Raw genomic sequence first — 13,207 nt, forward strand, 5'->3', positions numbered from 1 at the left:
GCGAGGCGTTGTGGCAACGAATCCAGCGCCGCCACCGCCGGATCTGGCACCCTCGCGGCTGGATCCGCCGCCGCCGCCGCCGGATCTGGGCCTTGGCGACACAGGCACGGCGTCGGAGGCGAGACGTAGGCGACGGCGACGGCGGCGAGGCGCGGCGTGGCAGCCGCGGAGGCACGACGTCGGCAGCGAAGGCATGGGCGCCGGCGACAGCGGACGGCCGTGGAAGCCATGGAGGCAGGCAGCGAAGGCACGGGCGCCGGCGTCAGCGGGCGGCCGTGGCAGCCGTGGAGGCACAGCGTCGGCAGCGAAGGCACGGGCGCCGGCGTCAGCGGCGGAGACACGGGCGACCGTGGCCGACGGCGTGGTGGCTGTGGCTAGCTGGCAGGGCTGGCGCCGGTAGGGCCAGCGCCGGTGGCAACTACGGCCGTGGCCTGAGGTGGCAGCGGCGGTGGCTGGCGGTGCGGAGGCAGAGGCTGTTGCAACGGTGGCGTCAGCGGCTGGTCGGCGACAGTAGGTGGCTGGACGACGGCAGCAGCGGCTACTATGGCGACCGTGGCTACGGAGAGAGGAGGCACGGTGGCGACCGTGGTTGAGATGGGAGAAGGCATGGCGGCCTCGGACGACTAGCCGAGGGCATGGCAGACGGTTGCATCTGGCCGGCGAGGCAGCGTTTGGAGGAGGGGTCAGAGACCGGCTTGGCGCAGAGAGGCGCAGCCGATGGAGGGAGGCCAAATTGGCACGAGAGGCGCATTCGGTGAAGGAGGCCGGCTTGGCGCGAGAGGCGCGGCCAGCGATAGAGGAGGTGACCCCGGTGCGAGGAGGAGCTGCCGGTGGATGTGCGCGGTCTTTGGCGCACGAAGGCTAGCCGGCGGGGGCGCCGGTGCAGTGGTCCCACATGTCGGCAAATGTTGAGCGGTGGTGGAGCATCGGTACGTCAGTCGCGGATTCACAGGTGGTGAGCAGTGGGTGAAAACCTAGCCCGGCCTTGGCCGGACCAACATCGATGGTTAATTCCCCCTCCTGAGGGCGTTGTCGTGCTGTCTCATTCCTCAAGGGTGGTTGTTGGGTGAAAGCCCAGTCTTGGCTCCTTTGAGCCCCGATGGACGGCGGCGGCGGTTTTCCGTCGCTTCTCTTCTTGAAGATGTCGTTTTGGCATCACCTAGCCGAAGCCTCTCGAACGATTGGTGCAAGCACGCTCTAGGAGTTGGCTTTGTGTTGGTTGTGAGGGCGTTCTTTTGGGCGATCTCGTTGTGTTCCTTTATTGGTTTAGCGGCGGTCGGTCACGCTTAGCGGCGACTAGTTCGGTGTTAGCTTTCTCCCGGATTTGTGTGTTGGTGCTGTCGGTGTGTGGGTGTGGTATATTTTTTCCTTTTTCTTGGTTACGACCATCCAGAGTTGTAATCTTGTAATTTTTTCCTGCTCTATCAATAGAACCTCGCACTGTCTCGTGCGAGTCGTTTAAAAAAAAAAGACGGTGTATCATAGGCTACTGTTTAGCAACAAATTCATAAAACCATAATTTTAATAAAAAAGTATTATCACAAAACTACATATTTCATAGTTTAAATCCATTAATTGCAGTGCAGCTATGGTGGAGTTTTCAACGTTGTAGTTTTCTATTTAAATTGTCACCAAATGTGCAGCTTTATAATAGTTTTATTGTTGGATATATAGTTATGTGATACTTCATACCAAATTTGTAGTTTTGTTATATATCATTGTAAATGTGTCGTTTTTTCTAAGGAGTAAATGTGTAGTTTTGATATATCTTTAGTCAAGTTATTTATGCTTTCATGAAATTTACTTTTATCGCGAGGAATTTGGACTTGCGTACGTAAGGAAGTGGGGTTTGGGCCTCAGCGGTGGTGGAGGTAGTGGGCCGACTTGTAGGCATCCAAAACTGTTTGGAATAAGTTCACCAGAGATCCCTCAACTTAACAAAGAGATTTTTTTTGACGTCCCTTAACCACAAAACCAGAAATCTCCACCTCTAAACTATACAAAACCGTTTACTCAAGGTCCCTACGCACTATATATGGGTGGTTTCACTGACGTGGCATCCTAGTCAGAAAAAAAAAAGTATGTGGGGACCACATGTCAGCTGCACATTCATTCCCTTCTCTTCTCTCTTCTCTTCTTAGTCAGTGAGGGAGGCCGACGGTCAGTGGGCGGAGTGGCAATGGGAGGGTGGCAGGCGAGCGTGGCGATGGGCGGCAGCGGGCCCATGTGGTATCGGAGCGGCGCCGGGATGCGAGCAGAGCGGCGATGGGCAGCGGCGAGAGGCGCCACCCTCCGCCCCGCTCGCTGCTCCCGCCGTCCCGCCCGCCTCTCTCCCCCAATCTACGCTGCCTGCCGCCACGCCCGCCTTCTCTCCCCTCTCCACGCCGCCCGCTGCCGTACCGACCCCCTCTCCCACTTCTTCCCCGCGCGCCGCCGCGCTCGCATCTACAGCCCGCATCTGTCGGGGAAATCGCTGCGAAGGACAAAGGCGACGCCGATGACGCACGCGAACGGGAGCAAGGTTGCCGCCCACCTCACTCGCCTTCTCCACCGTTCTCCTCGCCGCCCCGTTGCGCTCGCCCGCCACGGGCCTGCCGCCGTTCCGCCCGCCGGCCGACGGCCTACCTCACTGAAGAAGAGAAGAGAGGTAAGAAAAGAGGCGACGTCGGGGCGGACGACTGCGGAGGTGGAGAAGAGGGAGAGGGCCTCCTGGGGGGGCGGCCGTGGCGGGAGTGCTTGGAGAGGATGGCGGTGTACGACGAGTAGGCAAGAGAGGGAGAGAGGGTCGACGGGGAGAGTGCGCCGCTCGCCGGCGGCTGGGCCCGAGGTCGAGCACCCGGCGCGTTCGAACATCTCCGCCGCCGAGCTCGCCATCGCGCCGACCGCCACCACTCCTCTCCCACCGCCGTCGTCACGTTGATCGCCTCTCTCTCCCTCTCCCGCCGCCGCCGTCCCAGCTCCGTCGCTGGCCACCTCTCGCCCCCTCTGTCGCCGCGCCTGCTCGAGAGAACCCGGAGAGAAGAGAAGAGAAAAAGAAAGAAAAGAGAGAAATATGGGACCTACACCATTGTCTCACTTACATGTGGGCCCCACATATTAATTTTAATTATTTTTGTTGACTATGATGCCATGTCAGCGAAACCACCCATATATACTGTCTAGGGACTTTGAGTGAACGGTTTTGTATAGTTTAGGGGTGGAGATTTCTGGTTTTGTGGTTAAGGGATCTTAGAATATCTCGCGGTTAAGTTGAGGGACCTCCGGTGAACTTATTCCAAACTGTTTCGGGCTTTGGGCCCCGAAACAGAGCACAAGGCCCAAGGCCCAGATGTTTGCTCCTTGTACAACCTGCTACACGTTCCATTGTCGCGTCCATTTTGGCTTCGTCCAAAATCCAAGCAGACACCATCATGTGAACTGTCTGTTCCAAGTCAGCTACAGTACTACTCCAAGTACTAACCGCGGTAAACAAACATCGTTCGCCGCAAACCTGCGGTTTTGTACTTTTGTTTACTGCCGAATTGCTCAAACTCCCTCGGTGAGTGTCTCAGATCTCGAGTGATTTTTCCCTGCCCGCACAGTGGCCTATGCTTTGCATTTCGGTTTCTTCCACCAGTTCACCGAACATGTTCTACAGACACCTGAACAGCAAAATCGGCAGGTGCTGAGCCCTGATCTGCCCGTCCTTCACGTCAACATGCCACCGTCGGGCGTCAGAGATGCAGATGCCACGCCGGCTACACACGCTCCGGCGTGTGAGGGCAATAGCATTGTGACAGAATTTACCTAGCCTCGTATAGACGTTTCACAACGTAAGTCATTCTAGCATTTCCCACATGCATATTGATGTCAATAAATCTGTCTAGAATCATTAACATCAATATAAATGGGAAAAATGCTAGAATGACTTACATTACGAAACAGAGAGAGTATCACCTAAACCAAAAACATTACTAGCTATATACTCCACAGTAGCTTATAGTGGGTCGCATCTCCCACTATATCTCCTCTCTTTGTTTCGCCTCGGCAAAGGAAACAAAGCGGCGATACTCGAGCAGCGCCACGACGGCGTCGAGTGGCGCGACCCAAGCAACGTCAAGCAGAGTGATTGAGGTCTTAGTCACGAGCGGCGCGGCCCAAGTGGTGCCGAATGAAACGGTTGAGGTCATGGTCGTGAGCGGCAGCAGCTTGGTCCAAGCAATGGCAACAAGCGGAGCGGCAGCGCACGGCCCAAGCAGCGCCGAGCGGAGCAGCGACGGATCAACCTCGAGCTCTCTTCCCGAAGGGGCGTGGGACACAAGATTGTGGGCCTAAATCTACAATTTTGATAAAGAACGTGCAGCTTATTTTGGCTCCTTATTCTTGTTGAGGCAACGAAAAATATTAACATGGAGAGAAATCTCTGGGTTAACCGGTTAGGGTTATATGATATGTGTGTGAGTATACTGCTAACATACTTCCTCCGTCCCACAAAAAGCCAATCTAGAATGGGATTGGATACATGTTTTTTATACAACAAATTAGACAAAAAAAAACATCTAATCCTATTCTAGCTTAGTTTTTCGTGGGATGGAGAGAGGGTGGTATACGTCGCACTCACCATCGTCCGTCGGTGGCCTTTGTCGTGTCGGCCGCGTGTTACAGACTTACAGGCTCGTTTTTAACCGGAGCGCGACACTGGTAGGCTACCGGTGCAGCACAGCAGCGGCAGCTGCACTCTGGCGCCGTGCACGTGGAATCCCGGCCTCCCGACTCGCGGCAACCCACCGCACGCGGCGGCGTGTTGGCGGGGGGGCATCTCGAAGCTTCGGGCCCATGCATCTCCCCAATCTGCCGCTCACCACGTGGTTAAAAAGCTTCCGGCCGGTGGGTGCACAGCCGTCGGATGCGGGATCGGGCGGTGGGGGAGACGCGCGAGGTTGCGTACAAACCTCCGGATTACACCGAGGTTAGCAGCAGCATCAGATTCGGGGGGACAATTTTTTTTTTTTTTGCTTTAAAGTCTCGTCGCTTCGTCAGCCTCGCCGCGCGATGGACGGCGCCGTCCGCGAGCCGCCGTCCATGGCTGACGCTACGTACTACTACTACTAACCTACGGAGTAGATTTTTCGGAGTCATCATTTCGCTTATCCACGAAATAAACGAAACGATATATTTGTAAACGAAAAATAATTTGTGAATAAAATTTTTATATACGTATTCTTAGCAATTACTCCCGCTGTCAGGTGGATGGGAAATATCTTATTACTATGAATCTAAACGAAGAGTATGAACAAATTCGTATAGTAGTAGGATGTGACACATCCAATCAAAATCACTTATACTATAGTATGATGGAGTAAAAACAAAGGCTGAAAAATAAACTTTGATAAAAAAAATCTCAAAATCTGCTTTAAATTTAAAGTTAAAAATTTAAATTTTGACAAATAAATATAAACATAAGTGAAAAGATGATGCCCTTGAATTTTCGATGGACTGGCTTTTTGGACAGCATTTTGGTGCACGACATCGGCTGCAATTTCATGGGCTCCAACCGAAATTCGGCGGCAGTTGAGACCTGTGTCCTCGGCGGTTGATGACAGTTGAGAAAGTTCTCACCATCGCACTGACTCAGATATGGACTAGATCTAGGGCCAGATATGACCTTTTCTCTGGAGTATCAAGCTTTTGACCCTCGAAATACGATGCCTCGGTATTCGTCATATCAGCTTCTCTCTTCTTCGCACAACGCTAGTACTCCACGTTGCCCACATAAAAGTACTCTACTCTATTACTAGTTGCTTGGATGCTTAGCTACACTCTGTAAAAACTTCTCTTTAGAGAGCAAATCATTAGAGCAGATTCAATAGTAGACTATAAGCCAACTATAAACATATTTTAAAAAAATAAAGAAAGTTTGAGAAGAGCAACGGGCTACAGATATGTAGCCAGCTGCAGCACGGACTTTAAAACATAATGTGTGTATGATAGATGTGACTAGGTATTAATAGAATAGTAAGCAACTATTATATGAATTGGCTATAGATGATTTGGAGCTAGTAGTTAGCTATACTATTAAACTTGCTCTTAGAGAAGATGGAGTACTCCTACTAGACATGCTTTTTTTTTTTTTTACAACTGAAAACTAGACATGCTCTGCAATCCGTATAAGAGCAAGCTTAATAGTATCGCTAACTACCAGCTCCAAACCATTTATAGTCAATTTTATAGCCAAATTCATACTATAGATACCTATAAACATATACTACACAATTATACTTAGTCCCACATATCATATACACATGTATTTAGGAGTCCGTACTGCAGCTGGCTATAAATCTATTGCCCGCTGTTTTTCACTCTTCTCTTTTATCTCCTCTCTGTACCTGCTCTAACCACTTCATGATGCATCCGGAATTCCGGATAGAATTCAGTTGCCGTGCTAATTTTGTCTCGCTTACTGCTGGGCCCGCCGCCCGCTGTTCTTGCCCCTGCACACTCCACCGGTCATGATTCTTCTCGATTGCAACTCGCATGCTCGAAAAGGACATCGACTAGTTCTTTTTTAAAATTTTCTTTCTTCGTTTTCAATTCCAGGCAGCTCGAGTACTGCTAGAGTGAAGACATGAGCAAGCTCTGCATGAAGACATTTCACTGCGCGCGACAACTTGCTGAAGTGCTGATGAAAACAGCCTTTCCTACGTACGCTAGAAACCACTGATAGTAAATGAGGACATCATCACATCAAACACAAGATCCAAATAAAGAGGATGAAAAGAGATGAGGAAGATGAGGGCATAAAAAGGTTATTCGGTGGAGTGCAAGAGCAAGCGGTGAGCTTGGAGGAACAAGCATTGCCATTGGTGATATTGAGCCGTGGACATATGAATATATTCGTCAGAGTTTAAATCATTATGCTTATAAATATTATGTAAAAATACGTTTTCAGTAGTATAAATATATTTAGTTAACCTATGAATTTATTTTTATCTTTAAATTTCTTTTAAAGTATACATAAAGTATACATAAGTATATAAATATATGTACGCGTGATGTCCATGTGTAATGATATATGTGCACATATGCGTACGAAAACTATGATCATATTCGGAGCCCCATCGGTTGGTCAAATAAACTAAAGCAAAAGCTAAAATTTAAATTTCAAATTTAATTTTAAGGTATTTTTAAAGTAATTTATTTTTAGCATTGGCTTTTAAATCACTATAAACAAATATATAAAAATTTTACCTATTAATTACTATTTATTTTTTAATAAACTGTTTTGGCTTAGGAAGGCTCAGGAACTGAAAAGAAAATATCAAAATGGCAAAGGGTTGCAATTACCTGTGAACCCCCGGGGCATCACGCTGTGCGCACCCAACCAAGTTAAGTGAGCGCCAATCTGTATACTGCGCCCACTCCCCCTCACTCCCACGCGGCACGCACCCCGCTGCACCCTGCACCACGCTCCACTCCACCCCCACCCCACCCCACGCCGCGCCGCGCCATGCGCCGCCTCCGCCTCTCCGCCGCCGCCGCCGCGCCACACGGCGTCCTCCTCCTCCTCCTCCTCCTCCTGCCGCTCGTGGCCGCGGCCGGGCCGGCGGCGGCCAAGGCGCCCGCGGCCCCGCCGGCTCCGCCCAACGTGACGACGGCGATGGCGAAGGGCGGGTGCAAGGCCTTCGCCGACCTGATCGCGGCGTCGCCCGACGCGTCCTCCACGTACCAGTCCGCCGCCGGCGGCGGCATCACCGTGTTCTGCCCCACCGACGACGCCGTCAGGGCGTTCCTGCCCAGGTACAAGAACCTCACCGCCGACGGCAAGGCCGAGCTGCTCCTGTTCCACGCCGTGCCCGTGTACTACTCCCGCGGCAGCCTCAAGTCCAACAATGGCGTCATGAACACCCTCGCCACCGACGGCGCCGCCAAGAACTACAACTTCACGGTGCAGAACGAGGGCGACGCCGTCACCATCAAGACCGCCGCCTCCGGGGACGCCGCGCGGGTCAAGTCCACGGTGGTGGACGCCGACCCCGTCGCCATCTTCACCGTCGACGCGGTGATCGAGCCGGTGGAGCTGTTCAAGCCGGCGCCGTCGCCGACGCCCGCGCCGTCGCCCGCTCCGGCGGCGGACGCTCCCAAGGCCAGTAAGCCCGCGCACCACCCGGCGCCCGTCGTGGCGGACGCTCCCGGCCCCGCCGCCACCGACTCGCCTCCGGCGGACCAGAAGAAGGAGGCCAAGAAGAGCGCGGCGGCCGGCGCGCCGCCGTGCGTCCGGTGGTTCGCCGCGGCGTTGGCCGCCGTCGCCATGGCCTCCACATTGGCCTAGGGCATTTGTTCGTTTTTTTTTTTTGTGTTCTTGGTTGATGATCCATTGGCGTGATCGTGGTGTGATGGCGTGTTGATGTGCTTGCGAGATTTGTGCTTACTTTCGTGGAAGAACTAGTGGCGTGCTTAAATATTTTGTTAGTGCTTTCCTAGATTTTCGTTTTTTTGTTTGTGCCTGCTGTTGCTACTTGTTAATTGTTAATTAGCATAGTAGATCATGAGATGTTGATATCTTATCAGCATTTTGGTTTTGACTTGATGAGTGCAGTTAAGTTGCTGAGATTCTGCTACATGAACCGTGCATTTTAAAATTTAAACCCATTTTGCAGCTTTTCCATTATTTTTTTTGACAGAGAGATTTGTCACTTAAATTGTTGGAATGTTTTTCTGTACATCTCCTCGACCAAATCTCAGATATGAAACTTATCATGGTGCCCGTTTTACTGACAAATTGGCAAGGATCTTTTCGTTGCATCAAGGGCAACTTCTGCAGCTCATTTCTTGTTATTTCAGTTGTCGGTGGAGCCATAAGGCCATTTGCTTCAGAGGTCAAAACAACCCAACCCACACATCAAAAGCAACAGTAAAAAATTCCTTAAAAAGCACACAGTAAAAATAAAGAAAGGTGGAAGTAACTGTTACTAGGAGAGGAGGAGATCGAGACAGAGATATTTGACGTGATCGAGCCGGAGAGATTTAAGGTGAGCTTGAAAGAGGGGTTGAGATTGTGCCTTGACACAGAAAACAAACGAGACATTAGCACATAATTATTTATATGTATTAGCTATCGCAAAATTAAAATTTTGATTTACATAAGACTTATATATAAAAGGTTTTTAAATGTAAAAAACGTAATGTTGAGCAGTTTTGAAAGCGTGTTAAACGTTCTTAATTTTTTTTCTTTAGAACTCAGCCATAATTTTAGTTGCATTGTGTCTTTTTTACCGAGAAAACAGGACACGAGACCGATTCCGATTCGGGCCAATTTCCCCCTAGGAGGGGATGAAAACGAGCCTTTATTGGTAGCACCGACAGGGCCGTGGATCCATCCGGACACTGCCGCCACTCGCAGCTGAGCGACCTCGCAGTGTTGCCATCCTAGCCCAGCATCTTTTGGCACGAGAAAGCGCTTCGGAACTGTGCCCGTTTCCGACAAGACAGTGGGCAGCAAATCTTGTTTCAGTCATTCCTCTTCTTTGGTGGTCAGTGATGCCGCTTCTCTGATCACTTGGTTGTTGGTTGTTTCAGTCACGGCCTCTCTAAAGCTTCACAATCCGGTCACGAACGGTATCATCGAATTTCGTGGAATCCGTTGATAAATCGATAAAGACTGATAAAATTTGAATAATTTTTGCTGAAAAAATAAATTTTAGTTTGGTTGTTTTTAACTTTACGTGAAAAATCGAGTGGTTTTTATTTTTGGCCTAGTCCGGAAAATCCGCATTTTGCTAAATTCGAATCGAATTCTACTAGAAGTTGTGTACTCTGTCACTCTCTTCTTTCACTCCTTGCACTTCTTTTTAAAAAGGAAAAAGTACGAATTAACCCCCTTTATCGCGGTCGTCCGAATTACCCCCCTGAACCACAAAAACCGGACATTCTTCACCCACAACTATGCAAACCGGACGAATTATCCCCCTCGACCCAGTCCACAATGGTTTTGGTCTACGTGTCGTACGCGTGGTAGTCCAGTCAGCATTCTATTTATATAAAAAAATGGGACCCACCTGTCATATCCTCTTCCACTTCCTCTCTCTCCTCTCTCTCACTCTTCCCCCCTCTCTCTCTCTCATGCGCATGCACGCTCGGCGGCTCGTCGATACCGCGGAGGAACTCGAGGAGCGGCGGTCACCGTCGTCGTCGCTGGTACCGCGCGCCGGCGCCATCTCCCCTCGGGCCTCGCCCGCATCGCGCGCCCTCGTCCGTCGCCCGTCGTCGTTATCGCCTTGAGCCCCACCTGCGCGCCGTCATCTGTCGCCATCATCCTGCGCCCGTGTGCTGCCGCTGTCGCGTCTCGGAGAAGGCGAGCGCAGGCGAGCGCGGCGGCGGAGGAGGTGAGGGGACGATAGAAGAGCGTGGCGGTGGAGGAGGAGAGAGGGCCACGGAAGAGTGCGGCGGCAGAGGAGAGTCCTCCACCTAGCTACCACCGCCCCAGCCGCCGGAGTGCTCGGCTCATCTCCGCCGCTGCCGCCTTACCTCGCCTCACCTCGCCGCCACAACATCGCCTCAGCACCCCTCCGTCACCCAGTTGAAGAGAGAGAGTGAAGGCGCGAGGGCCTCGGCACCGTGCTGTTGCTCCAAGTGGTGCACGAGGGCGACGGCGGCGCTTGCCCAGCCAGCCGCCGCCGTAGCCGCCTCCGCCCGTCTAGCCGCGCCCGCCGCCGCAGCCGCTTGGCTAGCCAGTCGCCTCTGCCCGCCCAGCCGTGCCCGCCGTCGCCGCTGCTCGCCCAGCCAGCCGCCGTCGCAGCCGCGCCCACCACCGCCGCTGCGTGCTTTAGCGAGGGGAGGGGATGAATATGTGAGGAGAGAGAGAGGAGGGGTGCACAGGTGGGCCCCCCCGAATTTTTTTAAAGGAGTGCTGACTTGCCTGCCACGTGTATGCCACGTAGATCAAAACCACTCTAGAGATTGAGTAGAGGGGGTTATTTGTCCGGTTTTAGTAGTTGAGGGTGCAAAATATCTGTTTTTCGAGTTCAAGGGGTAATTTATACGACCGCGATAGTTCAGGGGGCAATTCGTACATTTCCATTTTAAAAATATATTTTAGAGTATTTTTTTCATAATAAACTTCTTTTCCAACCCAATCCGCTAATAACACATATAAAAAATTGATTCATCAATTATTTTCTATTGCTTCTTTTATATTTCTACGGTTTATCAGTCATAGCTCAATCAATCAGAGCTGAGCTGAAAAAAAAACTGGGAGGTTTCAAACTGATTTTGAAGAAATAAGTTCAGGAGTTTTTAACTTGCAAAAAAAGAAGGAAAATGCTTGCGATCGGACGTCCGACGCACCAAACAAAATCGGACGTGATCTGCTCACGACCTACATACTACTCTCTCCATCCCAAAATGTTTGAAGATGTTGACTTTTTTAAAAATGTTTAACCGTTCGTCTTATTCAAAAAATTTAAATAATTATTAATTCTTTTCCTATCATTTGATTTATTGTTAAATATACTTTTATGTATACATATAGTTTTGCACATTTCACAAAAGTTTTTGAATAATACGAACGGTCAAACATGTTTAAAAAAAGTCAACGGCGTCAAACATTTAGAGAAGGAGGGAGTATATGTCTAGCTGTTGTCTTATTTTTTTCTCTCAGCCTACTGCATGGTTGCACATTTCTCTCTCTCTCTTACTTTTCTCCTTAGTACTTCACTCTAATGTATAAGTGTGTATGTATGTAGAAAAAAAAAAGCTATGCATGCATTAGTAGATTCAAACTAGTTTTCTCCTAAAAATATTTATTAAATCTACAATCCGATTACACTATTATATCCGTTGCAATTAAATCTTTACAATAAGATCTTAGTTGATTATATTTTTGATAAAAAAATAAATAAAAAGAATAAAACACTATTAAATCCTAATTGAAACATTTTTATTCTATATATGAAACATCGAGTTATAAGTGTTGCAACACTGCACCTATTTATTGAAACACTAGAAAAAACACCGGTGCAATATTTACATTGAACTAGTGAAACATTAGAAAATACTTATTGAAACATCTAAATAATATCACGTGCAATATTTATAAAGATCTACTACAACATAACACTTAAAATGTGCAACATAGTCAAATTCCAATTGAAACATTTATTTCTCACACGTGAAACATCCAAGTTCAACGGTTGAAACATTTGTATTTTTTCTTAGAATATAATGACGTGATATCTTGTTTTTTTTTGCGGCGAAAGGAAATAGATTACTCTTCTAGAATATCATTACAAACCAAATGAGAGATGAAACTGCAACTATTTCCTAACCAGACCTCAGAGATGTTTTCACCGCGAGCCTTATTAGCTAAAAGATGACTGATACTATTCTGACTTCGGTGACCCTTAACCAACTTAATCTCCCTACTAACATGTATGAGGTCCTTGATTTCCTTAACTAGAAAAGCTTGATCCGACATCGCTTTCTCAGTAGACTTTAGAAGCTGGATTGCTTCTAGGCAGTCAGACTCAACAATGATCGGCCTGAGGGACCAATGCAGGGCCAATAGTAATCCTTCTCTGCAGGCAAGAAGCTCTGATTCTAAGGCACTGATGCAGCTCGCCAGGGGTTTACAGGCTGAAGCAATTACCTCTCCTGTACTGTCCCTGAGGACCATGCCGATTCCTCCCTTATCTTGACTAGCATCAAAGGACCCATCAATTTTCAGTTTCACCCAGCCCAAAGGAGGTCTCACCCACTTGTGCTTGACATTGTTCTGCATCTGGGAACTCCTGATGGCGCCCGTCGCTACATAATCCACAACATGTTTTCCTTTCATTAAATTTGCTTGGGGTTTGTTGTTTGATCTCAAGCAGAGAACACATATAGCTTTCCAAGAATCTTCTGGAAGACTCAGTTGTCGGTGCAGGTTTCCCATGCGTAATCTCATTGCGAACAAACCAGTTGCGCCACAATACCATGAGAAACATAGCCCGCTCGGGTTCGAGAAGATGCTCCAATCTATCAAAGATCCAACCTGATCCAAACGGGCCATCATCCATAATACAGGATATATTCTGGGACTCCTTCATGGCCATCCAAAGAGACTTGGCATATGGACATCGACACAATGCACGGGCAGAGTCTTCTTCCTCTGTACCGCAAATTGCACAAACATCTGTGGCCTCCAATGTAACGCCCCGATTTTCGATCGGGATTAAAAATCATTAAATAA

The 13,207-nt window shown here is 49.4% G+C and overlaps 1 protein-coding gene across 1 annotated transcript; it reads left to right on the forward strand.

Annotated features, from left to right (window-relative positions):
• The first annotated feature begins 7,401 nt into the window (after positions 1 to 7,401).
• LOC127784190 (fasciclin-like arabinogalactan protein 1) lies at positions 7,402 to 8,440 on the forward strand. Its single transcript, XM_052311381.1, has one exon. The coding sequence runs from the start codon at positions 7,487 to 7,489 to the stop codon at positions 8,306 to 8,308; it is 822 nt and encodes a 273-aa protein (XP_052167341.1). The 5' UTR covers positions 7,402 to 7,486; the 3' UTR covers positions 8,309 to 8,440.
• The last annotated feature ends 4,767 nt before the right edge of the window (positions 8,441 to 13,207 follow it).

This window comes from Oryza glaberrima, chromosome 9 (genome assembly GCF_000147395.1).
Source record: "Oryza glaberrima chromosome 9, OglaRS2, whole genome shotgun sequence".
NCBI lineage: Eukaryota > Viridiplantae > Streptophyta > Magnoliopsida > Poales > Poaceae > Oryza > Oryza glaberrima.